Below are 27,632 nucleotides of genomic sequence, written 5' to 3' on the forward strand. Positions count from 1 at the left end.
AAGCTATTCTCTAGGAAATGTTCCAGGCTGTCTCCTCATCCCCCCACACCCAGGATGGCCTATTCCAGTGGTCATCTGTTGGGCCACTCCCTGGGAATTCCGAGTCTTTGGAGGCCTCCCTTACTCTGTCTGGCAGGTATGTGGCACCTGCCCGCCCTTCCCAGGAAAGGCAGATGGGACCCAGAGTCGAGTCAGGAGGACGCCTTGCACTTGGCCAAAGACTCCAGCCAGTAATTGGGTTCCCTCGGCCTCAATCTCAGCACAGACATTTCTCTAAGAAGTGGTGGGGGTTGGGGGGGCTGGGACCATGGCCACGCAAGACTCAGGTGCCTAAGAGCACAGCCATCTCTATCCTCAATGACCTGCTACCTTCTCCCACAGTACCCACAGGGGACTCGGTCGTGACCCGCTCCGCTGGATCGATACTGCAATCATTTAGTGGAAGAACAATCTAAAGACAAATAATATCACAACCTGGAAAAAAAAAGCACTATAACAAAGAAATCATGTCAAAGCTTGACAGCATCTCTTTCCCACCTAACACCGTAACCCGGCTCCTATTCCCTCTCTAGCTCCCCATTTCAACAATCAATAATAAAGCATTTTTCCTCAAACAGCTGCTATTTCCAACCTCTATGGCTCCTCTGTTTGCTTCAGAGGCAGCACCCAGAATTCGAGCGACTTCTGCAAGGTCATGTGGTCAGTGAAATGTAGGACAAGGAATCGGTTTTCTTACACACTCTTGTAACCACCAAACCACGAGGTCTTTGCTAAGGTCAAAATTACCATGAAACGTTATTTACATAGTACACAACGGAGTTCAGTCCTGCAGCTGTTACAAACACGAGCCTCGACTTAAAATAATAAAAAATAAAAAGATAAGCAGCCCTTCGTGTTACTTACTATTCACGTAAACATTGAATGCGACGGAAGCATTGACGTCGGAATTGGACACCAGAAACGTGTAAGTACCTCCTTCGGTCCCTTTTAATCTGGTTAAGTGAAGTTCACTGACGTATCTACCAAGAAAGGACAACAAATCAATCGCCTGCGGATGGCCTGCCCCGGAGGCCATGTCTTTTGCAGTTTCTACCTAGAAAAACATGCCCTGTTTGGGCAAAAATATGACCCATTTAATTCAGTATTAACAAAATCTGCAATAACAAATACAAACACACACCCACACTCATATCCCATTTGGGACACGTGCCTGTCGTGTGAGCACGCAAAGTGGCGAAAGGCAAACCCCCATGGAGACTGCGGCCGCTCCCTCTGGCCACGGTGCCGGGGTCGACTTCCCTCTCGCCGCTGCCCTCAGCTCGCCTGCCTGCACCCACTGTCCCTGCCTTCACGCAGACACCGCCAGGCACTCTGAGCACGGTCTACACTGCTGCCCTCACCTTCCTTCTCGCAACACCACAAACTCCCGGTTAGGACCCCGGGACTTCTTCCCAGGGTCCGTTGCAGCGTATGCTGCTCAAGCTTCTGTTTCACTGTAGGGCCTGCGGATTCGGCTGTGTAGACCGAGCACTCTGCGGCCCTCAGGAGCGTTACAGGCATGGGCTCCAGTGGGGACGTGTCGCCTGGGGAGCCTACAACCTATGCAATGCACATGCGTGTCGCACGAGCTGCACAAGCAGCGCACCACACGCAGTGGCCTCGTGCACGCTTCTCACACCTCGGAGCTCCCCGCAGCCCACCCTCCCACGCTCCCACGCTGACTACTGGCTGCTGGCTCACGACTCTCAAATCCTCACGTCTACCGCAGACTTCTCTGTCCTACGCCTGCCACATAGAGCAACTCTCCTGCCCCCAACCCCCTGCCAGCTAATCACGACTCTCCCTGCAACCTTCGCCCAAGGATTGCCCCTGGGGGCTCAGACCCATTTGCGAGTCGACTGCCCGGCCAGGTCCACCACCAATGAGTGGCTGACCACCGACAGGGACAGGGCACAGCCCAGCTCAGAGCTCCTGAGGACCCACTGAGGCTCAGCACCACCGACCCCATCCTTGCTGGGTCTCCTTGCCCTCCCACCCTGCTTCCCCATCCCCGGGCAGGTCTCTCTCTTCATAAATCCCTGGCCTCCAAATCCCTGTCTCAGGCTCTGCTTCTGGAGGACTTGACCTCAGATACCTCCTACCTGGACATCTCCATTTGAGAGCCCACTGTCAACCTCAAAGCCCACAAACCCCAGACTGAACTCACCATCCTGCCTCGGAAACATGCCCCTCTTCCTCCTCCTCTTCCTCTCCTCAGTGGTATGGGCTCTCACCACCCCAACCTACGAGCATCTTCAGCCCCTCCCTGCTTTTTACAAATGAGAAAACTGAGGCCGAGTTTGTGTGTGCACCTGTGTGCGTGCTCTAAACACACAGCACGGTGGAATATTCAGATGAGGATGCAAGAGGCAGCCCCGGGCTTCCTTTCTTCACCAGGTGTCTTCTCGTGCATTTATGGGCCACAGAAATCAGACCTGGTGAGCGTAGTGGAAAAGCAGGGAACAAAAGTAGTCCCCAGCGAGGGTCCTTTTCTTACCTGATGTTACTTTCATTCTGAGACTTGGGGTAATCTTCCCATTTGTCAGTGAAGCTTCTGTTCATATATATCCACTGCTGGTGCTCAGGTTTGGGGTAGGCCTCGTATTCAACAACCAAGTCGACATTTTCTCCATCATTTACAAATATCGTAGTGTTCATCATGGGGAAGAGATGAATGAATCCTTTATCTAATTAGAACAGAGCAAGACAGAAGAAACCGTCATCCACAACTACCCAACAAAACACACCACCTCATGTTAGAATGACAAAGATAGATGACTGATTTCTGGTATGATTTGGCAGTAACAAGTAGGAGAATTTTAACTAGCCATTTTACGTCGTATTTTGCTCTTTTAATAGAATCTCTGTCATAAAGTGAGAAAGGATCCACACTTGAAATACTGATTTTCTCATCTCTGTCTCAGAAGCAATTCTCTTAAAGACTTGTCACCCCAAAGCCTTCTAAATCTACCAGTCCTGATGTTTATTAGGTTAAAAAGTATTTGGACTAAACAGTTAGCCCGTACCCAGACCCATTATAATTGTATATGTGTTAAGGGGCCATAAATCAGTAAGGAAAAGAGCACTCTAATGCTTAATAAAAATGTTAAAAGAATGTCCTTTAGTATTTGAAGAAAAATAAACTTAGGTCTTCTAATCATATTGCATATCACAGATAAATCAGAGACAGCATTTTAACAATCAAATTGAATTTTTAACTAAACAACAGAATGGATTCCTGTCAAACTTCTACAGAAGAGGCTGTCTTTTGGGCTTTATGGAAGCAAGAGAAGAAAAAAAATCGTAACAGACAAATTTGAACATGTAAACATTGTCAAATGTCTATATAGTAAAATTAATTAAGGTAACAGGAAAAGAGGACAGTAAAATATAGAAGGAAAAATGTTCAGCTAAACTAGTAATTAAAATAAGACATCACTCTACACTTCTTAAAAATAGCAAAACTAATTTTAAATAAACTCAGTAATTTTTGCAAGTGTGATAAAAAGTAGCACACTGAATTACACACTCTCAACTGGCACAATTCTTTTAGGAAGCACTTAGCAATATAGATTTTAAAAAAATCATCTACTCTTCAATTTAATCCTGTAATTTCCATAAGAGAAATCTTCTTAAAAATGGGGCAGATAGCTGCATGTCAGAAAAAAAGTGCTTTTTATACTAGTTATAATAATTATGAAAATGACAAAATAAGAGAGCTGGTTAAATAAATAATATAGCCCTTAGAAATGGTTATATAATAAAATTAAAAAGTGCTTAAAAAAAGAACAATAAAATAATCTCCAATCTTATTTTTATAACCACCATTTATGGAATGTTTACTATGAGCCAAGAACTGCCCTAAGCACTTTAGCATACATTTTACGTAATAATTATGACAAACATTTAATCTTACAATAATACTGAGAGACAGAGCTTATAACCTCTAATTTTTAGATGAAAAAAAATCAAGGCCTTAAAAGCTATCTAGCAGAGCCTAGATTTGATCACAGGTCTGGGAGAAGCCAAGCCTGGCCTCTTCTTGCTATAGTATACCCCTCGAGTCTCTATCTACGTACTTTTCGTGAAAGAGAGTGAGAATATGAACAAAATTGTATCTACAGTTAAAACTCTTTAAATAAAAAAAATAAGCAATATACCAAAATCTTAAAAATGATTATATCAAGTTAGTAGGAATGCAGAATTTTAACTTTATTTTTCTACTTTTAAAAAATTTTTAAATTAATTATAAAATTTAAAATTATCATTCATTAACTTTGGTGCTATCTGGTTAAGTATATTGAAGGCTGGCATTATGGTTTCTACTGCTCTTTAATTTCCTATAGATTCAGAATTAAAAACACAGTGCAAATATGCATTGTCCACAGTAGCAATAAAGAAAGGATTTTTCAGGTGAGAATGAAAAAAATCATCCAAATGAAAATTAGAGAGAGATGGAAACCACCACCCTGTTTTGATACCTGAATCATAGATGATATACCGTCTTAGCATTCTTCAAGAAAATTTAGGTTAATTTTGAGGGAATAAATATTTTTTTCTGAATGCTACATTGAATTTTCAGGTTCTCAAGGTCTTAAAGACAGCACACAATGCAAAATATTCAAATAGCTCACATAATATCTGCAATGAAATTATTTCTCACAATAACCATATACAAAATACTTAAGTGCTGCTGAGTTTCCTATAGTCTAGTTTGCACAATGTCATAATACGTCCTGTAGTGGAGCAGAGCTTCCAATTCACAAAGTGTACGAATTACTAGAAGATGGCCAGGCACAGGGGCACACACTTGTAATCCCAGCTATTTGGGAGGGTGAGGTGGAAGGATCGCTTGAGCCCAGGAGTTTGAGACCAGCCTGGGCAACATAGAGAGACCCCATCTCTAAAAGAATTTTAAAAAATTAGCCAGACATGGTGGCACGTGCCTGTAGTCCCAGCTACTCAGGAGGCGGAGGTGGGAGGATCACTTAAGCCCAGGAGTCATGAGCTATGATTGCACCACGACACTCCAGCCTGGGTGACAGAGCAAGAACCCGTCTCCAAAAAAAAAAAAATATTAGAACTCCATCTAGATTGCTGTAACATAAAGAATCAAAGAACTCCACTCAGGTTGTTATGACATAAAATTTAATGTTTTTTCAAGCAATTCTCCATTAAGAAATTGGTGCTGCTGTAACATTTAATCAAGTGCAACCTCTATGCCTGACACTTCTACAACATCTATTGCCTTTTCTCCTTTCCACAGCCCTGGGAGTTAGAGGCTGTGTTTCTCAGAAGAGAAAATGCAGGCAGAGGTAAAGCAGGATGCATTAGAAAGTTAAGTGGCAGAGCCCCCAGCTCAAAACCAGGTCAGATTTTAGCTGCTTTTGCCACAAAAGCAAACAAACAACCGGTAACTATGTCAGATGATGGAGATGTTAATTAGCTTCACTATAGTAATCTTCTTACTATCTATATGTATTCCATAACATCATGTTGTAAACCTTAAATATACACAATAAAAAAATTATTTTAAAAAAACCCACGAGGTTGGGGTGGTCCCAAAGCCTTGCTCTCTTCGCCACGCCATGTATCCAAATCCTACTCCCAGCCACTGAAAAATTCCTTTGCTCTTTGTCTCTTCCTGTTCCTGTCCCACCTCAACCCACTCCCAAAACCATACAAAGGCAGACTCAGGTTTCACAGCCACAAGTCTTTCCAGTCATACAATTATAATTCTTGGAAATTGATGAATGGATTTTAAAAATCTGATTACATACAACAATATGCTCAAAACATCCTTACTAATTGCTTTCTGGAGCTAAAGCTGAAGCTGATATATCAACATGCTCCCTAATCAACTTAGCAAATTAGTGCTTGTGGAGTTTAATATTTTAAAAGCATAGCCTTCTATTCAAATTAGTAAATGGTTCACAATCACGTTTAGGGACAAAGTAGTACACTTTCTGTGTGCTGACTCTATAATTGCAAGTAAAGTGTCTTTTCTGTGTTCGGTCTGGTGAGATACTTTCCATTAGAACATGGGCAGAAACACCAAAATTTTATGAGATTATTGTGGGATAAATCACAGAGCTTGAACACTGCTACATGAATTATTGAAGAAATTTGGGGAGAGGGAAAAGGAGAGATCTGAAAACAAAGATTGCATCATTTTCTTATTGTTCATGATGAAGAATTTCACCACCCTAGAAGTATTTAATCAAAGTCAAGCACTAGGAATATGGCTGCAATACAAAGACAGGAAAATAGATTCGGTTCAAACAATACTCAAAAGACAAAAAAAAAAATCTGTAAATGAAGTAATTTAAAATTAATTATTATTGTTCTCAATAAATCAAAAGCACGAAGAAATTATGCTCTGCTCTCTTTTAAGTAGATGCTTGGAACGTAAGCATTTAGAGAGATTTGGAAGACAAGCCTAAACCAGTTGTGCACAGCAGATATGACAGGGTGAGGGGACTAACCTAGGATGCTCTGTAGAATCAATGACCCACGTCCCAGTGCAACTTTTTCCTGAAGGTTTATGCTACAATCTTTAAGGCTGCAGGACAGGGTGAGGCGAGGAAGTCACGGATACTGGGGAGGAAAAGCCCAATTCAGCCCTTACTACGAACGAACTAGAGCCAGTGAGGGGCAAAACCATAAACAAAAAGGACGAAGGGCTCACCAAAAGATTTAGACAAACACCTGAGGCTCTACACATTTGTGCTCCCCGATAGAGTCTACAACCATTTCCAAACTCAAGTCATGCAGCAAGGATTAGAATTTTTGAAAAAGTTCAACTTCTCTTTTGCTTGTTTGGTGGGGTGGGTAGCACAGAGAAAAACAGGTTTGCAAAACTTCGGGAAGAGCTTTCCACTTTCCTCTATTAAACTGGTAGAATTTGCTTTTGTGCTCTCATTTCAAGAGGCTACAACGATAATTTTTATTCATTCATTCATTCAGTGATAACGAAATTCTAAGAAGCTGTTCAACATTCCATTTACATAAAAAGGAAACCATCTAGTAATTTCTTCTTTCACTCCTGCCAGTAATTTATACATTCCCAGAGAGATATTTACCTACGACTTCCAAGGTTGTTGTGACATTCGCTGATCCAAAAGTATTACTGGCATAACACATGAACACTCCAGAATCATTAACTCTTGCTGAGCTGATAGTCAGCGTTTCCTGACGTTCATAATTGAAGTCACCATGATGCCAGCTATTCTGTTTTAGCTGTGCTTTAGTCTGCTGGTTTCAGAAGATGAAGAAAAAAAGTCAAAGATTACCATGTAATTTATATTCAGGATCTTTCCTAGATAAATTAAAAATAGCAGCAATTAACTTCTCCATATTAGCTTTCATTATACACTACTTAGGTAAGAATAATAAAGCATCATGACAAGTCTGTCATTGGAACACTTCATATTACAGGATTATACTGAAAGACAGTCATTATTAACGACTGGGAAAAATATGAAAATTCATTTCTTAACCATGGTATGTATAATTCCAAATTCTCTGCAGTGCTAAATTTTAAGTTACTAGATAAGAAATATTATGGAATACTGATACTTTATTAGATGAGTCAGCATGCTTATGTCATGTCCTGTTATATTACCTTTTTCTGTTCTATATCCCAATGGTTAAAAAAACCACATGTTAATAATAACAATGTTCTGTTTTTATTATTTGCAGGAATGAAAACAGAATCACAACGTCTATAACTAACTTGGAAATTCATCCCACAGTTCTTAGCCAGCAGAATTTTGGCAACTACTGAAGAGAATTCCAAGGTATATGAGACATCTAAGACCAAGCCCAAAACTATTTAAGTATGAGCTGAAGATAAAAAGTTGTGAATTTACCCTTGTGACATCACCATCCCACTCTTGTTATTTGTCTGCAGACAAGACATGGACAGATTTCTTGCATTTATTATAAAATGTCATGGGAAAACCATGATACAAACTAGAGAAGCTCTCTGAAAAGATTAAAGAGAGTCGAATATAGCTTTTTGCATCTTCTAAATTTTCTGCAGTGTGCACACATTCCTATTACAATGGGAAAAAAAAAACAACTAAAAAATGAAAATAAGCAGGAGCTGCTATTGACATGGAATGAGATCAAAGGTGATTCGTTGGCCTGGCTATGAAGAACCTAATAGAGTTAGACTATCTGGCAGTATTGTAAATCAGAACAGTCCTTCTGAAAAGCAGCTTGGCAGTTATGTTCATAACCTCTGATCATCTCCAGCAAATTTATCTCAAGGAAATTACTCAATAGAAAGCAAAAGCTCCGAGATGTTGCCTACGCTGAAAACTCAAAAATGACCTAACTGTACACCAGCTATAGGTAGCAATAAGAATTATGACTATGGAGACTAGAAGAGAGGTGTTCATATTATTTAAAAAGCATAAATTGAGTGTACATTAAAATTGTAACCATGTGATCATATGTATGGATGGGTGAAAAGAAATATGAAAAAAAAAATTCAGGCTATATAACATTGATAAGGATTAGCCACGTTTGGCTACTGATCATTTGAAACATGGTAGTCCAAATTGAGTTGTGCTATAAATATATGTCTCAGATTTTGAAGATTTAGTATGAAAAAAATAATGTGAAACATCTCATGAATAATTTTTATGTTAATCACATGATGAAATGATGTTTTGGATATATTGGGTCAAATAAAATATATTATTAAAATCAACTTTACCTTTTCACTTTTTGTGATATGCTTACTAGAAAATTAAAAATTACATATGAAGTTCATGTTCTATTTCTATTACACAGCATTGCTCTCTATAATGGGATTATGGCTACTTCTCTTTGATACCTCGTTCTAAGAGATTCTTCTAACAATTGGCAGAAATCTGCCATTGTACAGCATAAGATCAATTGTCAAGAGGATGCAAAAGTAAGGTGAAGTGACATTTTCACACTGCCCTTTCCCAGTCCATAATTTCACAGTTTACAAAGGCAGAGTGACAATGGGCAGACAACATACCAAATTCTAGACTTAGGGTATCTTCCTTCCAGTTCTTTCACAAGCCCAGGAGTTCACAATAGGGGCCGAAACAGGGACACTGGACTTGTTAGTGCCAAAAGGAATAGCTTGGTCCTAAGTGATGCAGTATCAACACCCAAACTCCAGGACCGTAGTTTAGGATACTGCCAAAGATCATAACTACATGCAAGTAAAATACTAGGGTTTAGAAGCATTAGAAAAGCTAACCAGATTAACAGTGTTGAATAAACTCCAAGACTCTCTTATGCTTAAACAAACAATTCCAACAACTCTAAATAGTCATTTTACCCTAAATGTCATTGTGAATTAAACTTATTCCAAATAGAATCAAATATTACGGATTTTTAAAGTAATTTAATGCTGCTAACAGTATTCCAAATTAAGCCAAAAGATATCAATCAAAGATTCATGGATGAACCATGGCAGAAAGCCACGAGCCCCATCTGCAAGTCACACATTACATATTGTTTGCACGTGATTTGGTTTTCCTTAACCCTTGGAGGTGCACACTGGGATTCCCCAAAGGGCTCCCAACACTAAAGGCTTATCTACCAGCATCAGTGGATTAATCGGGAATGGCATGCAGGGCTCCTGGGAAACATGGTTCAGAACGAAACTGCCGAGGGCAATTTAATTTCTCATCTCAAAAAGGCTAATTTTCAAGTTATGCAGAGGCTCAAATGCACACACAGTCTAAACTGTTCTCTCATCTGAAATCAAGGATTATAGAAAGCCAATTAATATGGGATCGTATTCTGTAAGGTTAGCCAAAAATCCATACATAAGCTATTGCTTTTATTACATTAGATGACAGGAAAACTGAAACTTGTTTCTCTGAGCCATTGGTTTGAAAGAACAAGTCTATGGTACAATCTATTCTAGTCAATGGCGGGCTTCGGTTAGCAGGATTATCATCCATCACAGGTCTACATGAATCCCATCACAGTGTCTTCCATTATGCTCAACACCATGGTTATTTGTTTAGCAAATAATTTTTTAAACAGGCATGAAATTGCCAATGTTGAAAATAGGGCATGATGAGGACAAGGAGGAGGGGAGGAAGAGGATGAGAAGGAAAACATAGTATTTCTTTTTCTCAATTTAATGCATGCATGTGTAATGAAGAAAAACCACTGTGATAGCTAATTAAGTATTAATAGATGGCCAAGATTACTCAAACAAAAATTACCGAAAACTCAGTGAACGGGAATTTTAAAGCAGACTATTCGGGAAACTAAGATAGTTTAAAGACCCTGATATTAATGTGAGTATTTAGAGAGAGAAAAAAATTTTAACTATAACGGTCTAAAATTTATTTAATTTTATAATAAGATATGCTTAACTTGGTATCTGAGATATAGTAGGCATTCAATATGCATTTGTTAAATGAATGAGAACCTAAAAATGCCCAAAGATTTCAGATTAGCGATAACCATTTTATTAACAGCAACTAAAACAAATAGAAAACCATTAGGAACTTAATCTCTGGTAACCAGCTTCAAAGTAGGAAATCAGATACAACCAAAAAGAAATCCCCTCTCTCTCAAATGGATAGGCCATTTTGTGGAAGAGGGAAGAGCTTTCTGGCTAATATCTGAGACTATCTATTCTTTGTAAAATGTTAGAAAAAAATTGGCGACTCTTTCCAAGATTTTAAATGACCTGGCCTAAACAGTATCAATAATAGCTTTAAATCAAGACATTTACCCGGTTAACCATTCTTTTTTTTTTTTTTAAATTTCCCTACTAAAGTCTTTCAAAGAAATTGCATGAAGTAATAACGTGAATCTGAAGTCCTCTCTTCAATTTTCTCAAAATAAATTTACAAAGTGACACTTATTTGTTACTAATAGGAAATGCACGGATCTACATGTGGAGGTATGGAAGGGGAAAATGCGCATGTCCACACACTCCCAGGTAATCCAGCTCTGATGACACACCCGTGGAGTCATCCTCAGGACAGACTCTGTAAAAAAAAAAAAAAATTCCACACAGAGAGAACAATATAGAGAAGAATGAAGGAAAGAGTTCACTCACCTGACTGTTTCCCCTTATCCACAGTGAGTCCACAGAACTAGACACATCTTTTACTGTGCACGTCACCGTGAATTCTTCCCCTTCTCTGAGAAGATACCTTGCTTTGGACACAGACACGATTGGTATAGCTTTGAAGGCTGGAGTAAAAAAGAAACATGGCCCTCAGACAATGTGTTCTACTATAGCAGGAAATTTTAACTTACCATTTTTCAGTCCAGCTTACTTTGTCATCTTTTAAATAAAAAACAAAGTGTGGTACTAACCTACCTATATTATATGTGCACATCTGAAGAAACCAGCAATTAAGTCATGTATTCTTCAAATAAATTCATTAGTATTGAATGAAAAAGATAGGAAAGGTTACTATGAGATTATAATGCTTCTAGAAAATGCTTTCTCAAAACAGGTTGAAGCCTTAGCATAGTGAAGCAGTTTTAATCTTTACCTAGACCACCTTGATGGTGTCGTGAGGATGTGACCTACAACTTATTATACCCTTTTAACCAAATAGGCATCTTGCCCATGCATTGTGAAAATACTGCCTTCCTTGCTTCTGGAAACCCCAAGTTTTAAATAATCAAACTCTCCTTAATTCCAGGAAGCATACTTTTTCAAAAGCCTTAATAGAAACCATACTCAATAGCTGAATGCCAACTGGTGTTGAATTAGATGATCTCTGAGATACAAAACCTATGTTATCTTCCAGCTGACACAATAGTCTACATAACGCCACAATAATAACAAGGTCCATTCTCAAACCATTCGAGATCTCAGACCAACTAGTACTTTCCTTCTCAGATCTCGAACAGTTTGAGAATGTGTTAAAATTGATCGGCTAAAGAGAAAGTCAATTCACATGTCAATAGGAAATCAAAGATTGCTTCTCAGCCTTTTGGCTAAAGTCGAGTATAAATCAAAGAATGAATAATCTGTATGCTAATCCTTGCAACCAGTGTAATTAAAGCCTCCCAGTGGGTTTCCCTTGGACGGAATAGTTGGTGCAATTATGAAACTCTGGGGTAACCGAAGTCAGCCCAATCTAAATGCCAATCTGTGCAGGCACACCCAACTCTGCCAGAGGCCGTCATGGACCCGCCACATGGGGTGGGGATGGGAAAATAAGGAATTCACGTGCAGCTGACAGCACTTTGAAGCCGGGGGACCTGCTGAAGAGCCAGCTCCCAACTGACTACACTATGGTGCGCCAGCGAGAAGAGACAAGTCTTTGGATGAGCAGATTCTCCACTCCCAGAAGAAACAAGAAAAGGCCAGTACCTGGCCTCACTTTCAGGATGATTTTGTCCGACAGCACCGACTTGCCCTCCTGGTCAGCGGAGCAATGCAGACAGAGCCGATGGTAGGCGCGTTTCACACTTCGGATTGTGATGCCAGCCTTGGGATCGGGCACAAACCTCAGGTCCTTGGGAAGAGGCTTCCCCTGGCATCCCTTCAGGGAATAATTGGTCACCTCGGGGTCTGTCAAGGGACAGCGGACCAGAGTATCTGTGTCTTCTTTCCCATACAAGGACCGGTCAACCAGGAAAAGCTTCTCAGGATCTATAAGCATATCAAAAATGAGTGGTTTAAATGCCTGGTCGCAGACACTGAGAACATTTTCAAAAGCTCTAAAATGTTGTCTTTTGTGCCTAGTGGCCCGGATGGCTGTTGACTTTTTTCTGTGCAAGCAAAAGCAAAATTTATCCAAATAGTACTAACAAGTGAGAGTTAACCTTAATTAAACACTTTCAGGCTTGGACCATCACATACTTTATCACATTTAATCTTCAAAGCACCCCTATATGATCAATACTATCATTATCACCATTTCAGAGATAAAACCGAGGTCTCAAAAAAGCAACTTTCCTAAAGTGACACGACTTGGAAATGGCCAAGGGGAACTCAAACCCAGGTCTGACTGATACCAAAATTTGAGTTCTTACAACCCTGAGAATATTTTAGTACAAAGGTTACTCTTTTTCTACAACAGGCAATACTCCAAGGATCACCAGCAAAGAATAAAACAGTCCGATGATTCCTGGTGAGGGCAGGAAAAGGTTTCCTGTCCTCTGACCCCTCTGTGTGGGACCCTTCCCAGTTTCTAGTCACCAGAGGTTCAGCTTCTGAAGAGAATCTAGAAAACTCTCGCCAGGCCACTTGGAACAAATAACACGTGAGCCTCACCCTATTCATATTCTTCGAAAGAATTATGTAAATAAAACTTCCAGAAATCAAATAATTTCAGATGCACGAGGGGAGCTTATGAGTTTCAGGAATGCTGTGGCAAACACACGAGTCCAAGCCAGGGCACTTGTGAGTGAGAGGGGACACTATTAATCACCATGCCAGGACACCAGGGACAGACTGGGAGTGGCTCCAGCTGACTGGGGCCTCATACAAGCAAAGACAAACCCGATTCTGCAGACACAATGTGCTGCCACCCCTACTGTGTAAGGACAACACAGATATATGTTCAAGCCAACAGATTACATTTAAAATCTGTTTTTTAATCGTCCTTTCCATCTGGAAATCGGGTGTTCCACTAAAATGCATTTGACATCATTGAAACAGACTTCCATTCTATCATTTACTTCTGACCAATTTTGAAAAACAGTTTCCCAAAATGAATTACACATCTCCCAGCCTTATTAATTTATTCTGCAAATAAATCATCTCACAATGGCGAAACTATGTGTGTGGGGGGTCCCAGGCCACAGTTAGTTATTTTTCCATCTACTCTTTCTGCGTCACTTGCTCCTACAACAATGGTCCTCTTTCTTTCGTTGCTGTAACATAGGTTACTTAAGTATCCCAACATCTTAAGTCAGTAATAACTGAGGATAGTTCTAAGTTACACAAGGTGACTTCCCCTATAAAGAAAGTTTGTGAGCTCTGTTAGAGTGATTTGGCTAATTCGGCAGTTTTCCTTTATTTCTTCAGTTGTCATGACAATTCATCACCACCTGGAAATTGCAGAATACCTTCTTCAGTGCCAAAGAACAGCACATGGGTTAGCTCAACAATGACAGAGCCATGCCCTGAAAGGAAGCTGCAGTTTGTCAGTGTGTCCACTTAGGAAAGGACAACTGACAAACCAAGCTGAGAGGCATGGTCAGTTTCGTGCAACCTTCTTTACAGACAACATGAGAGCTGGCTTTATTAATCCTTGATAGAGCATGTTAGAATTTGTGCAATCCTGGCTCCCTAACAACAACTGTGTAAGGAAGCCAGAGCAGATCATCTTATCCAAAATACTGCAGTGAGGAAACCGAGGCTCTTGAGGTAGCTCCGATCTCCAGTCTAGGATAAAGATAAATGCATCCATTACTCGTTCACAATACCATGGATAAGGCCTCTTACCTCTGGCCGGTTTCAAAGACAGCCCCAGTCCAAGGACAACCAGGACTAGAAACTAGGACTCCACCTCTCCCCCTGTAACTTGGACATATCCCTTAAGTGGTCAACAGCTCAGATTTTACATCAACCAAAAGATACACCTCAACCCAGCACACCTACTCTTGACGAGGCTATTAAAAGCACAAACACAGACAAATCACTAAATTTGTCATAGGAAATAAGTAGAGAAACCCAACTATCATATTTCTTTTTCCTTTGTTTCTAAGAGGTCACGATTTTTGAGACGAATCCGCTCTACAAAGGACCTATGACAGACATGTGATCCTTAGCTGACCACATAATTTTTCTGGAATTTACTCCCTAAGAATGAGCCAACTCTTTTGAAGTGTCGGTCTGGTTAGGGCTTTAGAGGCCTTTGGTTCCCAGAAGTGTTTTTAGTAAGTGGGAGTATCTAGTATCTTAAGGCATTAAAATGCAGCTTTCCCAAAGGGCCTCATTGATTCTGAGGGTTTACGCAGAGCACCAGCACAAATGGGCTAAACCTACTGTAATCTCATTAGGAAGAGCATCAGGGTCTCACAGACCTCCAGCTGGGGCCATCCCCACAGCCACTCTGTATCAAAAGATGGGGCAACCAGCAAAGAAACATGTGTTTTAGTCTTTCTAGACCTAGCCAGTACTATTGTATCAATGGCTCAGTCATCCATATGTCATCCAAAATTAAGAACAGGGTATTAAGTTTTCTAAAGCATAGCAACATAGAAAGCCAAGAATTTACCTCTAACAAACACATAAATGGAACTGCTTAAGCCTCCTTCGTTGGTGCACGTGTATTTGCCCGTGTTGCTGGCCTCTGCTTTTTCTGTGATCCATTCATTGTGCTTATTCTCACTCACTTCATCCAGGATCTCAAAAGTCCATTTGACAAAGCCCGGATCGGTGCATAACAGCCTAATCTCGTTGCCAACGGTGACTATTAACTCTGATTTTGCTGGATGGATGGATGGTGGAGACGGTTCCCCTGGACTCACAGATGGTTGAGAAGAGCCTGCCAAGAAAAACAAGAATCATGTTGAGTAGGAGCCTCTTCCTTGGCGAAATAAAGCATTTCTTCCAATGCTGAGTTCCTTCTTCTGTGTACTCTACAATAAAAATAGGACAAAGCTGCCCTGCTATTTATGGCTGGAAAGAGAGTTCTGTCTAAAGTTTCTTAAGTTCATCCAGAAAATTAAGCTATTTTCTGCAACCCTCAATTAATCCTAAGGGTCACATTTGGTGTCTAAGCCAGGATGCTGGACACCATGGCCTTGTTTGGGTTAAACATACGACTAGGTCAACTGTCCATTCTGAATATGGGCCATCGTCATGGCATGGGCATGCGATGCTTGGCTTAGGAACAACAGAACAAAATTTCACACTATGGAAAAAAAAAAACCATTGGCCTGTCACTCTTTTGGCAGAATGTACATGACCATGACATAGCTTGTCTTTTTCTTAAGCTTAGTGAATTCGGTTATTTCTATGTAATTCTCCTTACATGGCAGTGTTCATCAAAAGGAGAACTATTCACAAATCTCCAAACAGTAAGGCAGAAAATGACAATCCCATTTTAAAGATCAGACCACGAGATATTTTGTGGCCTACGCTGGGTTTCGACCTGATCAACCTAATGCCTAGATAGGTTTCCTAGATAGGAAACTAGTTTATCTAGTTTATAAAGGTGCTAACTTTAGACTCTGAATATGAAACTTGAACCTTAGAACATTTACAGTGGCCACTTCATTGATTCATGCATCCATGTATCCAAATATCTGTTCATCAATTATGATCAACAAAAGCATCATGCTAGGTACGGGAAAAAGTCCGCATGGTCCTTACACATACTTCAGGGCTTAAAGAACAACTGCTGACATGAAAAATAGCTACAGCACATAGTGTCGAGCTGAAGAAAAGAGGTGGGCTGGATCTTGACCATATCAGAAGAGGCAAAGGAGAAGGAGGAGAAGGAAGAAGCATGAAGAAAGGGCTGGCCCTCAGGTCAACATATGAGGCCTTTGGAGCTGTAAAGAAACCAGCCTGGCTGGAAAACAGGCTCCTTGTGGAGAAGGTGGGAGGTGAGACTAGACATCAGGGTGTGAATACTGGGATGCACCTCAGGGACCATGAACACCCACTGTAGATTTTTCAGCAGCAAAGTGGCATGCACGGTGAGACACCAGAGAATCAACTAGATCCAAGGAAATGAGTGGAAAGCTCTGGTCTACAGGTAGAAATAACAAGAACCCACAGCAAGTATTGCAAATAAAGAGGAAAAGATGCAACAGATTGTGGGAGAAAGAACACGAGAATGGTTACCGGTACAGTGGCATGAGAAAGCAAGAGGTTGACTCGGGGACAGCCTGAGTTAGGGGCAGAAGGAAGGGTCCCTGGGTGGGGTGGGGGACAGTAAGATGTCAGGATTCCCCGGGGGGCTTTCTGTCACCTCTGTAGGGTTGTGGGGGGCACAGTGCATGCACACAGGATTTGTGATTTGTGCCACCTTCCACACACATACAAGGCTGGAGGCAAGGACTGACCTGAGTTCTTAAGGAGGAGGAAACGCCATTCCAGCCAGGTGAAAAAAGGGGCTGGCAAGAGGCAAAGAGCGGCGGAATAAAGGCCGTAAGTGTGAGCCACCCAAGTCCAGGACGGCTGGCTGGGGGCGGAGGACAGGGACGTGCTCAGAGCGAGTGGGACAGGAGAGGAGGGACCTGCTTCACAGGTGCTACCTGGTCGGTACACAGACTTCTTAGCAGTGGGCTGCGTGCGACCTGAAGTTCATGGTCATGGTACAGTGATGACTGATGAAGTTAAAAACAGGATCAGGTCATCAGAGGAAAGGGTTATGGAAAAAAGGAGGAACCAACCAAGCACCAATTTTTTCTTCTTTTTTAATCAGCAGACTTTAAGATCCACCAATCTCAAAGAACTCTTCTAGCCAAGAGAAAGTAGGAAAGAATCACAAGGGAAGTAAGAAAAAGAACCAGCAGAAAGAAAGGGGAGCGGCTACAGTGGCAAAGATAGCAATCAAAGCGTTAGAAACCTCCAAAGAGAGAGTGGTGGTCCTGAGGGCAGATGCCACAGCAAGGTCACAGGGAATGAGCAAAAGTCCCCCAATTTAGTTACAAAGAGATCACTGGAAATCCAAGAGTACAATTTCTGTTGAGTGGGAGTGGCCCTGTGCTCGGGGGTTACAGGCTGCGACTGTAGACCTCTCCTTGGATGGCCATGGCTGTGTAAAACATGAAAATAAATCTGGAGCCACAGGAGGCTGAAGGGAAAGACAATAGGAGCCCTACTCACAGTGTCAACATGGAAGGAGCATCTATGGACAAGGACAGAACGGAACACTATGGAAAGGCGGGAACTGTTCCCTGCAAGCGTGTGTACAGAGGACCAGTCTCCGTTCCTATTTCCTATTCAGACAAGTATCTCGCCCGGTGGCATCAAGTATAGCCCCATTATGTCGCACAAAGTATGGTAACAGGAAGGTCAATTATAATCATTAAATGATATTAAGCACCAGCAAAATGGGAATGAGAGAGGCTCCTTGTGTGCACGCGGCGTAGCATCCAAATGGAGCAGCCAGAATACAGACATGGAGAGGCCGGGATTACGGACATGGAGAGGTGGGGATTATGGACATGGAGAGGCTGAGATTACAGACACGGAGAGGCTGGGATTATGGACATGGAGAGGCTGGGATTATGGACATGGAGAGGCTGGGATTATGGACATGGAGAGGCTGGGATTATGAACATGGCGAGGCTGGGGTTACTCTCAGAGTCGTACAAAGCGTTAAATAACGAAAATGGAGGCAGCAATAAGTGGAGATGCTATTATTTCAATTATTTATTCCTTTTTAAAAAGCAGTAGCTCCAAGTGAATATGTGTGACATTGATAGTAAATTTGATCCAAAAATTTTTCAAGAATTTATATTGCAATATATTTCAGTCAATTCCATTTTCTCATGAGTCAATCCTAAGGATATAGACAGATAATTACAATCCAGTCAAATACATATCGTTGACTTCTCGAAGCCTCCCCAGCCAGTGTGGGCAAGTCCTAGGTGTGTGACCTAAGGCAGATCACCCGAACTCTGTGTCCAAGTGTCCACAACTGGAAAAGGAGGATAAAAATACCCTCATCTCACAGAGATCTTACGGGAATCAAGTGAAGTGATACATGCAAGGAGCTTCAAACAGGACCGGACAGTTTTTAACAAATGCTATTTTGGAAAAGCAGTGAAGTATTTCAGCAGAGTAAGTAAGGTCCATCAGCTGAAAACACCACCGTCTTTACCAACCCCACCCCAGCCTCAAAAACCATACAGGGGTGGCAGCGGCTAACAGTGACGTCATGTGCAACTTGAAACGCGCTTTCACAGGATTAATTTCTAGCTGCTTTCCTCACACCCAGCCTGCCTCTTCTCTGGCCAACCGACTAAGGATACCGAGAACGTTCTTCAACCCTTGCCATGCCCATCTTTCAGCCTGTGTTCCTCGGACACACCTACTGCACCAGTCACCTCCTTGTCATGGGGAAAGCCTGGCTGAGGGCCACTCTCCTCATGGATGCTGCTCCCTAACCCACTCCAGGTCATGACAACCTGTCCCCACGAAATCCCGCCACCACGGTCAGCCCTGTCACCATTCGGCTTATACTGATGCTCTGTGGTGTTCTATGTCTAGACACCCACTCCAAGGTCTTTAGAGCCCTCAAGTAAGGATCCTAAATTATACCTCTCCCCCTAGAGTAGTCATAAAAACATGCCCCTCAGTCCCTGAACATATAAAAGAATGAAGAGAAGGCAGGCTCCTAAACACTCGGTCCCTATAACAGATGTCAATAGTCTACGCCCCATCCCCAAAAGATGACCTAGGTAATTCTGCTGCTCTACCAAGAAAAATGTGGCTTAATTCATTAATTAAAACAGCTATGGATGCCTCCAAAAATAAAAGAGGCTTCTAAATTTGAGATCATTACTTTATGCTGTACTTCTAGAATTTTAAAAAATAAATTTTTAAAATAATCGTCACCGTAAGTATTCAGGGTTTTATTTTCAAAATAAATGATTTATAAGTTCAACCCTCAAACTCATCTTATAAAATGAAAATAGAGCTTTTATTAGGGTGACACTGTGGGTGATGTTTATTCTCTTTTTTCTAAACTGTCTTGAATATTGTTATAATAGTCTCACGATAAGAAAAGTAAAGATTCATGATTCTTTTTTAAAAAAGAGTACAGATTCATACTAAAGTAACACCTTTCAAAAAGGTATTCCTACTGAGCTTTGAAATTGCATTTTGAAATACGTCTGGTAGGTAGATAGCAAGTTCTCAACAAACGTTTGTTGAATTGTGTTTTATCTACACCAGGACTTTTTGCATTAGCAAATGTACTTCCCTAAATATGTTTGGCTAAGGCTAATGTTAAGAGTTGTTTTCTGTTCCCTGAACACATGTTAATTAATGAGCCAAAAAAAAAAAAGAGAGAGAGAGAGAGAGAGAGATGGCAAAACCCACCCACTCTAGAAACCAACCAGTACTATAATGAATGATGGCTCTAAGCTAGGAGCTCGGAACTCCAGGAACTGTTCAGTAAATACTAATCCCAGGTGCCCTGCTAAGTGCTGAGCTAGAAGACAGTCCTTGCTCTCAAAAGAGCATAAATGAGGGAGGAAGAGGGGGGACTTACAGTCAACAATGCAAGATTTTAATGATAATTCAAAATAACAGAAATGCCAACATACCCTCTGCTTCTAACCTCTCCAGGTACTTGCGATGTCTCCCCATCACCAGTGGAAAGTTCAACTATACCCCCAAAAATTGAAAGCAGGGACTCAGATACTTGCACACCAATGTTCACAGTATAGTTCACGACAGCCAATAGGTGGAAACAACCTGCATGTGGCCATCAACAGGTGAATGGATAAACAACGTGCAAAATATACACATGATGGAATATTACTGAGCCACAAAAAGGAGTGAAATTCTGATACATGCTACAACACAGATGTGCCTTGAAAACAGTACGTTAGGTCAAACAAGCCAGACACAAAAGAATACTGTACGAGTCCACATATATGAAGTACCCAGAGAAGATTAATTCACAGAGACAGAAAGCAGAATAGGTTACTAGGCGCTGGGGGAGGAAGGAATTGAGAGCTATTGTGTAATGAGTGGAGTTTCTGTTTGGGATGATGAAAAATTTCTGGAAATGGATAGTGGTGATGGATGCACAACATTAGGAAGACATTATACTTACTGCCACAGAATTGGACACTTAAAATGGTAAGTTTTATGTTATATGTATTTTCAAACAATTTTTCTTAAAAACTACAATTAAAAATAAAAAAACCTCAACAATGCTTCAAGTCCCACCTCCCCCAGCCACCCTAGCTTGCTCTCATCCGACCATGGGGAGACCACTAGTATTAGCCTCTGTGAGCCAGTCAATGTTGCTTTAAATCGCTTCATTAAAAAAATTAATTGTTGTCATTATTTGTAGCTGTTCCCTACAGTCCTGCTTGAAGGCACGGCCCTCAGCTTCTTCCCCAGGTCTCCTACTACTTTACACGAAGCAGGCACTGACAGTGGAAGCTCTTCCAACTCTCGGAGCTGACCCAGGTAGCACCTGTTGTTTTAGACCACACTGACCACTACCCAAGGCACTTCTAATGCCCAAGACTCTTAGCCTCTTCTCTAGTGTATCTTTGCTCTTCTACTCACAGCATCTGAGTCACCTGGTTTCATTCTTAAACCTCCTTATGGGTGTTATGCTGGGTATTTTATTACGTATAAATTACATGTGTAAAGGACATGTTATGAAAATTAATGAAAAATGACTATGTGTGCATGGGAGGAGAGCTGCTGATTCTTTGATAGCTGAGAAAGACTTTATAAGCGTGGCCCAAATTTTAAAAGTCTACTGTTGAACTGAACGTGGGTAAACACTGGTAGATTAGCAGAAGATTGGGGGAGGACCTCCAGTTCCCCAAAACTTAGGGAATTCTGCGTTTGGATTGTTTCACAAGTACTCCCGTTGAGGACACTGAAAGTAGAAATTCCTTGCATTGTGGGTGTGTGTATGGGCAGGATGGCAGCTCAGACCTCTCCTGAGAACTCCCACCAGTCAACCAAAGCTCATAGAAAAGGTTTTGGTCCTCCATCAAAAGATATGCACCTGTCTATCTTCCAATGTTTAAGGGAAAATAAAATATTCAAGGCATACCTGTATTTTTTACAATGTGTCAATTAGCAAACCAATTGGGAGTCCAGTTTGCAATTCTGGACTCAACGGCCTATGTCAGTAGGAGCCACCTGTTGGCTTCACACAGGGGCGCTTCCCAGGCACCCGCAGGGCCTGGCCCACGCCCACTATGACTGCAAGGCCTTCGCCCCCTTCACAAACGTCTAAAGCTTTACTGACGGGATTTATAGCTGGGGTTAAAAGTAAGGAAGTCATTTCAAAACCTTTCCTCCTTTGGACACAAATATAAGGAACCAGGCAAAGTTATGGCAGGGAAGAAAACCCACGCACAGCGGCCTATTCTCGTTTTGGGGAAGTAGAGCAGGAAGAACTTGGACGAAGGCGAAGCCTCTACATTGTAGTTCAACTACTCTTCGGTTCACATTCTGTTTAACCACAACTCATAATTAAAAAGCTAATGATTTGTATATCATAACTATTTCTGACATACTTTTATATCCCCATAGGAATAAACTGGATAAAAACCAAGATGGAAGGATCCTAGTAATCGCCCACAACACCCAAGAGGCTTTGAAAACAAAGAGATATACTGGAAATAGAATGAAGCTGGGGGAAGGGGAGTGTGAGCTCAGTGAAAACCACGTAAGTCCTCAAAAATGCTCTTGCCCAGTAGCAGGGGGACGACATCCACTCTGGGTCACCCACACAAACTGAAGGAAGCCATGCAATGGAGACTTCCAGAACTGTCCACATTCTATCGCGGTGAGGCCGTGGCACCGTCATCATTGAAGACTTTCCTTGCAACATGCACCTACTGCGTCACTAGAACTAGATGTTGGTGGGAAACTCACAGCCTGTGTAGGAGACAGACACAATGCAAAGGAAACCATACTGACAGGTGAGGAACATGCCATGGGACTCAAAGGAAGCAGGTATTATGCTGCCCAGAAGGACCCCGAGAGGCTCCAGGGGAAAGAGCCGGGCCAGGAAGACTTCGTATGTGTGTTTGCATGTGTATGCATTTGTGTATTCAAGGAAAGGAGAGGCAAAGGCAAAGTTCTCAAAGTATGAAGGCGCGGTGCTTCAGGAAAATCCAGTCCTGTAAGGACATCCAGCTCCACCCTCCAAAATGCAAGCTCTCTGAATCCAAAGCAAGGTCTCTATCTACCTCTGTAGGCTCACTGCCTCAGAGTGCCAGGAATGCAGAATGTGCTCCATAAGTGCACAGGGAAGGGATGACCACAGTATAGGAAATGTGAAGGTGCAGAAAGGGGAAGAAAAATGCAGATGGTTAAATAATTTGGGACATCGTCCTACAGAGCAGTGCTTATCCCATCTAGGGTATTTGCTTGTGAGTCTTCCGAAGGTCGTCTTCACTCAGTGACAAATAATTTTAAACATTCTTTTATGTTGTTTTACATAGAGTAAACTAGAAGGTAAAATCAAATGCATTTTTTTTCAGGGGGAAAACATGAGCTTTTGAAGAAAGTGAACTACCTTACAACTACATACGCCCAAATACCCCATCCAAACCCAAAACACCTCCAGCCTCTAAAAGGAGCTCTCTGGACAAGTTTTGAGAACACTCTGCGTGGATCGCACATTCTCTTTCCAAAGACTTTTCTGGGTAAGAGAGTTCAGATATATCTTTAATCCAGCAATACAGAGATTAAAGTACTTATCTGGGTAGAACTCACCATTAAAATCTACTCAGGTTTAGACATGAAGTAAATAATAAGTAACTGTTTGACATTAACTCCTCACTGTCTCTGACTGTAATACTCCTATGTCTGGGCCTGAAAAATCAACTCCTTTGGACAATGCAAATCTTTGTTTAGCTTTTAAAAATTACAGAAATTTTCTATCTGCATGCCAGGTCTCAGTGCTATATCAAGGTACAGGATATTCAGTAATTGTGCAGGTTTCGAGCAATAGCAATATATCATCGTAAAATGATCAGCTATTTGAAAGTGGGTTTTTTTAAAAAAAAATCACAAAAATAACAAAGATTTCACTGCAGTATAGTTTTTTTTTTTAAAGGCAGCTCTTTAAGTATATTTCAAGGTTGGTCTAAAGATAATGAACTAATTGACACAAGGGACTCACAGGACAGAGAAATAAAGCCAAACCGGGAGCTTCAGTAATTAATGGCAAACAAGGCTGGGTCAGTAACAAAGCAAGCGCTTCTGAAAAGGGTCTTCATTGATGAAATGGGGATCCAGCTCCCGCCGTGTGGCCTGGGTGGGGCTGGGGGCTGGGAGTACAAGGAAGGGGCTCCCAGCCCAGCAGGGGAGACAGACTCACACAGGTAATTACTGTGGGCAGTGAGTGCAGGGGACACAGGGCAGCGTGTGGCGGAGAACTGAGCTGGGACACCAGGGGCTGGCGAGGGGAAGCGGGCTCAGAAAAGGATTCCTAGAGCTCGAAACGAGAGGTGCGTTGGCCAGGCTGAGGGGCAGAAGAGGGCAAAGGAATATTACCTGGGGTGGGGTGGACGGGTAGACATGTAAGAGCAATTATCACAGAACTAGTGAAGTGAGTGCTTGGGAGTCACAAGATCATTCAGAGTTGCTGCAGGTGTGGGGCCAGAGAGGGATGGAAGGCGGGACGGCCGTGGGGCCCCCTCTGCCATGGTAAGGGGGTGCCCCTGCCCTGACATGGAGGTACGAATGTATGTTTGGGGGAACTCCTCTGGGATCTGGAAAGAACGGTGCTCAGGGGAACAGGACTGGAGACAGGGTCGGCCAGGGGACAACCAGTGATCCAGACAGGAGTGACAACAGCACCGGCCAGAGCTGGTAGGGACGGAGGGGAGAAGGGGGTATTACCAGGGGACAGAGCTCGGGGTGGGACAGACCTGGGCAGCAAGGAAGCAAGAGGGAGGAGGACACCATGGTTCCACTTACACGGTGGGGAGAGGGGGTGCCAACAGACTGCGGGAGTGAAAACAGACGTAAAAGCTTGTAGGCAGCAGCGAAAGGTCCCGGAGACTGGGAGGGGGGATGTTGGGGGCAGGCTCAGACACACTCTGAAGTCTCACCACACATAGGGCCAGGTAGTGACCAGGGGTGTCCATGAAGTCCCCCAGGGAGGGAGTGGCCAGTACCAAGTGACGAGGCCCAAGGTGGCTGAGGTAGGGTAGAGTCGACAGTGAATCGACTGGCAAAGGAGAACCAGTAACTCCAGACCAGACGGTGCAGGGGGCCTTCTAGACGGACACCAGAATCTCTGAGGACGTGGCAGCAGGCGGAGAGCGGAAGAGCACGGGTACCAACCCCCAAGTCCTCAGTGCACGGGAATGGCCACCAACAGCAGGGAGGAGGGACAGTCACGTAACTCACACCACTCATTCACAACCCTGGCTGCACACCAGTGTCACCAACAGAGCTTAAAAATGAAAGCTCCGGCATCCTAGCCCTGCCCGGGGCAGTCAAACCAGCATCCCTAAGCGCCAGCAGGAGTCGGATGTGGGAGGAGGGAGCCTCGGCCTGCAAGTGCTGCTGGGAGCGACCACCTCAGGGGCCAGGGGGTGTCCTCGGGGACAAGGAGGTGAAGGAGGGTCCTCGGAGCTCGTGAGGGTGGGAGACAGTAGCTGGTGGCATGGAAGACACAGGGTGCTTCAGAGGGCTCAGAATGAGGAGTAGGCAGATGGGTATCCACAGAGGCAGGTGGCAATAAGGACAGACGGAATTGGGGGTGGGGACATCGAGAGGAGTGACCTGCCTGAGGCTCCCGGGCAGCTGCTGCTGCTGGCCTCGGGGGCAGATGCGTTGGGGCTCTAAGGTGCAGAAGCCCATCTGGAGCTTGAGGGACCCAAAGGCAGGGCACAAACACTATTTTTAAGCCCCCCTTTCTTTGGACTGGCTCTTTCAGGAACTTATCTGTGGCACAAAGGAGCCTGGGGTTTGGCATGTGGGTCCCACCTTCCTAAGGACATTCGAGGGAGAGTGGTTCCCATGTCCCTATGCTGGGGAGGCATGCCCACCGCAAACCCAGGTGCCCTCCTTGGGTCAGGCTGCACCTCCCACCCCACCCACCTGCCACCCGCCCCCTCTGTGCGAGCTCTTTCCGCCCGGGTGGATTCACCTGTGGTTTGGGCCCTTCCTGCCCCTGCTACTGAGAGCAGCTTCCTCCTCAGCACCAAGTCAGCCCCTCCATTTTCTGCCTTAACCACACAGACTCAGCGCTAATAAATCACCTGTGCTGATCCTGCTTTTCCTTTAGAATTTGCCTTTTCTGCTTTCCTAGCTATTTTTGTGATCCCTGGGTTCATCAGACAGACCTCACTCTGCTACACAGCATTGCCCTACTCGGATTCCTGCGCATAGTCCGACCGGGAGCTTCCCTGTAGTAGAACCCTCTCCAAAACTCATCCCTTCCCCGTTTCGGACTCGCAAGCGTGCCATCTGGTGGCAAGAGAAGACGCCCTCGGGTGGCTTTTGCTTTTTGAAACACACACCCAAGATCAAGGAGATGTTAAATGTGTGTTTCTAAGGAAACTTGCTGAGAGGACCGGGCAGCAAGGATTCCAGCTTGCAATGAGTGCCTTCGAAAGACAGGACATCCGACAAAGCCTTCCTTAGGTTGGAGATGAGCAAAATTATTAAATGTTTGGTGTCTGCTAAGATAGTTAATATTTGTATGTTTTAGATAAAATGGATAACTGCGTAACTTTGCTCCCAAGCAATCAGTGAAGGATGTGAAAGGGAAGATGCGCTGGTGGAGACATACACAAGTTCTGGATTCTAGATTGTGGGCAAGTCACGTAGGTTTTCTAGGCCTTTGCTTCCTCATCTGAAAACATAAATGTAACCAGTTCCACGAACCCCTATATGATTTTTATAATCCTCTCCCTTACCTAACTACTTGACGCTTTGAGTGGTTTCCCAGAAGGAACTTCTGGCCTCAAGCGATTCTTCAGCCTCGGCCTCCCTAAATGCTGGGATTAAATGTGTGAACCACCGAACCCAGCCTGAAAAGATGGATTTTCTACAAGACAAAGGAGTTGAGATTCTGAATGCCCCAGGGCAGACTTCCTGCCACCAAGACTCACCTCCCCCCACCAACTGCCCCCTAATGCATGAACCCCTTGTGAGATACACCAGGACCTACCCCAGGACCTACCCCAAAGCACGTGGCCCCTTCTTCAAAAGCCCCTGGTATCCCTTAGAGAGACCGATTTGAAGCAACTTCTCTCATTCTCCCGGCAAGAGATCTGTCTTATTAAAAATTCCTTTCTTCCGTGGCAATCCTTGTTGGCTCAATAATTGGATTTTTGTGCAAGAAGTAGCTGGACCTAGACCGAAACCCTCTTGCAGTTTTGACCAATAGAGTGGTAGTCTAAAGCCACCAAAAGCTCTAAAATTCTAGGATCTGTAATCCACTAAGATTGGTCAAGATAAAGAAACCCCTCTGCTCGTGGCAAGAGTGAAGAGCAATGACTGTCTGCTATTCATTTATGTCATTTTTATATATATGTAGACAGATAGCTATATCATATCATTTATATGATATAAATAATATGACTATAATCATCTACTCTGGTTTTACATTACTCTTTGGACAGAGAATTAGAATAAGGAAACATGGAATTTGGTCCATGGCTCTGACATCCTTTAAAGTTAATAACAACTGTGAAGATGCATGTATCATTCAAAATTCAAAGAAGGATCTTCCTCAGCTAATTATTTTGCAAAATTTCTTCTAGACACGCAAACCTTACCAGCAGCAGAGACTTCCACAGGACTCCTGAATAGATTCCCTACTCACTCATCCTAAGAAAAATACAACCCGATGTCTGAGGAAGCAGGACTTCCCTTTTGATCTCAAAGATACGCACAGAGAGGAAACCTCTCTCGGCCATTACAAAGCTGGCCTTTGGGGACTTAGATAAGATCTGGATTTGACAAGCAC

General features: G+C 42.9%; 1 protein-coding gene across 4 annotated transcripts in view; it reads right to left on the reverse strand.

The window, feature by feature from the left end:
* KIT (KIT proto-oncogene, receptor tyrosine kinase) overlaps positions 1-27,632 on the reverse strand; it is a 75,369-nt gene that overhangs the window by 26,577 nt on the left and 21,160 nt on the right. For 2 of the 4 annotated variants that reach the window (XM_069457182.1, XM_069457185.1), the window contains exons 2-7: positions 15,246-15,515; positions 12,389-12,670; positions 11,114-11,250; positions 7,122-7,290; positions 2,537-2,726; positions 904-1,019 (exon numbers count right to left, since the gene is read on the reverse strand). In XM_069457182.1, the coding sequence (XP_069313283.1) occupies positions 904-1,019; positions 2,537-2,726; positions 7,122-7,290; positions 11,114-11,250; positions 12,389-12,670; positions 15,246-15,515 (1,164 nt within the window). Of the gene's footprint in view, positions 1-903; positions 1,020-2,536; positions 2,727-7,121; positions 7,294-11,113; positions 11,251-12,388; positions 12,671-15,245; positions 15,516-27,632 lie in introns of all 4 variants that reach the window. The other 2 variants (XM_069457181.1, XM_069457184.1) reach the window with 1 other exon arrangement.

This window comes from Eulemur rufifrons, chromosome 24, assembly GCF_041146395.1.
Source record: "Eulemur rufifrons isolate Redbay chromosome 24, OSU_ERuf_1, whole genome shotgun sequence".
Taxonomy (NCBI): domain Eukaryota; kingdom Metazoa; phylum Chordata; class Mammalia; order Primates; family Lemuridae; genus Eulemur; species Eulemur rufifrons.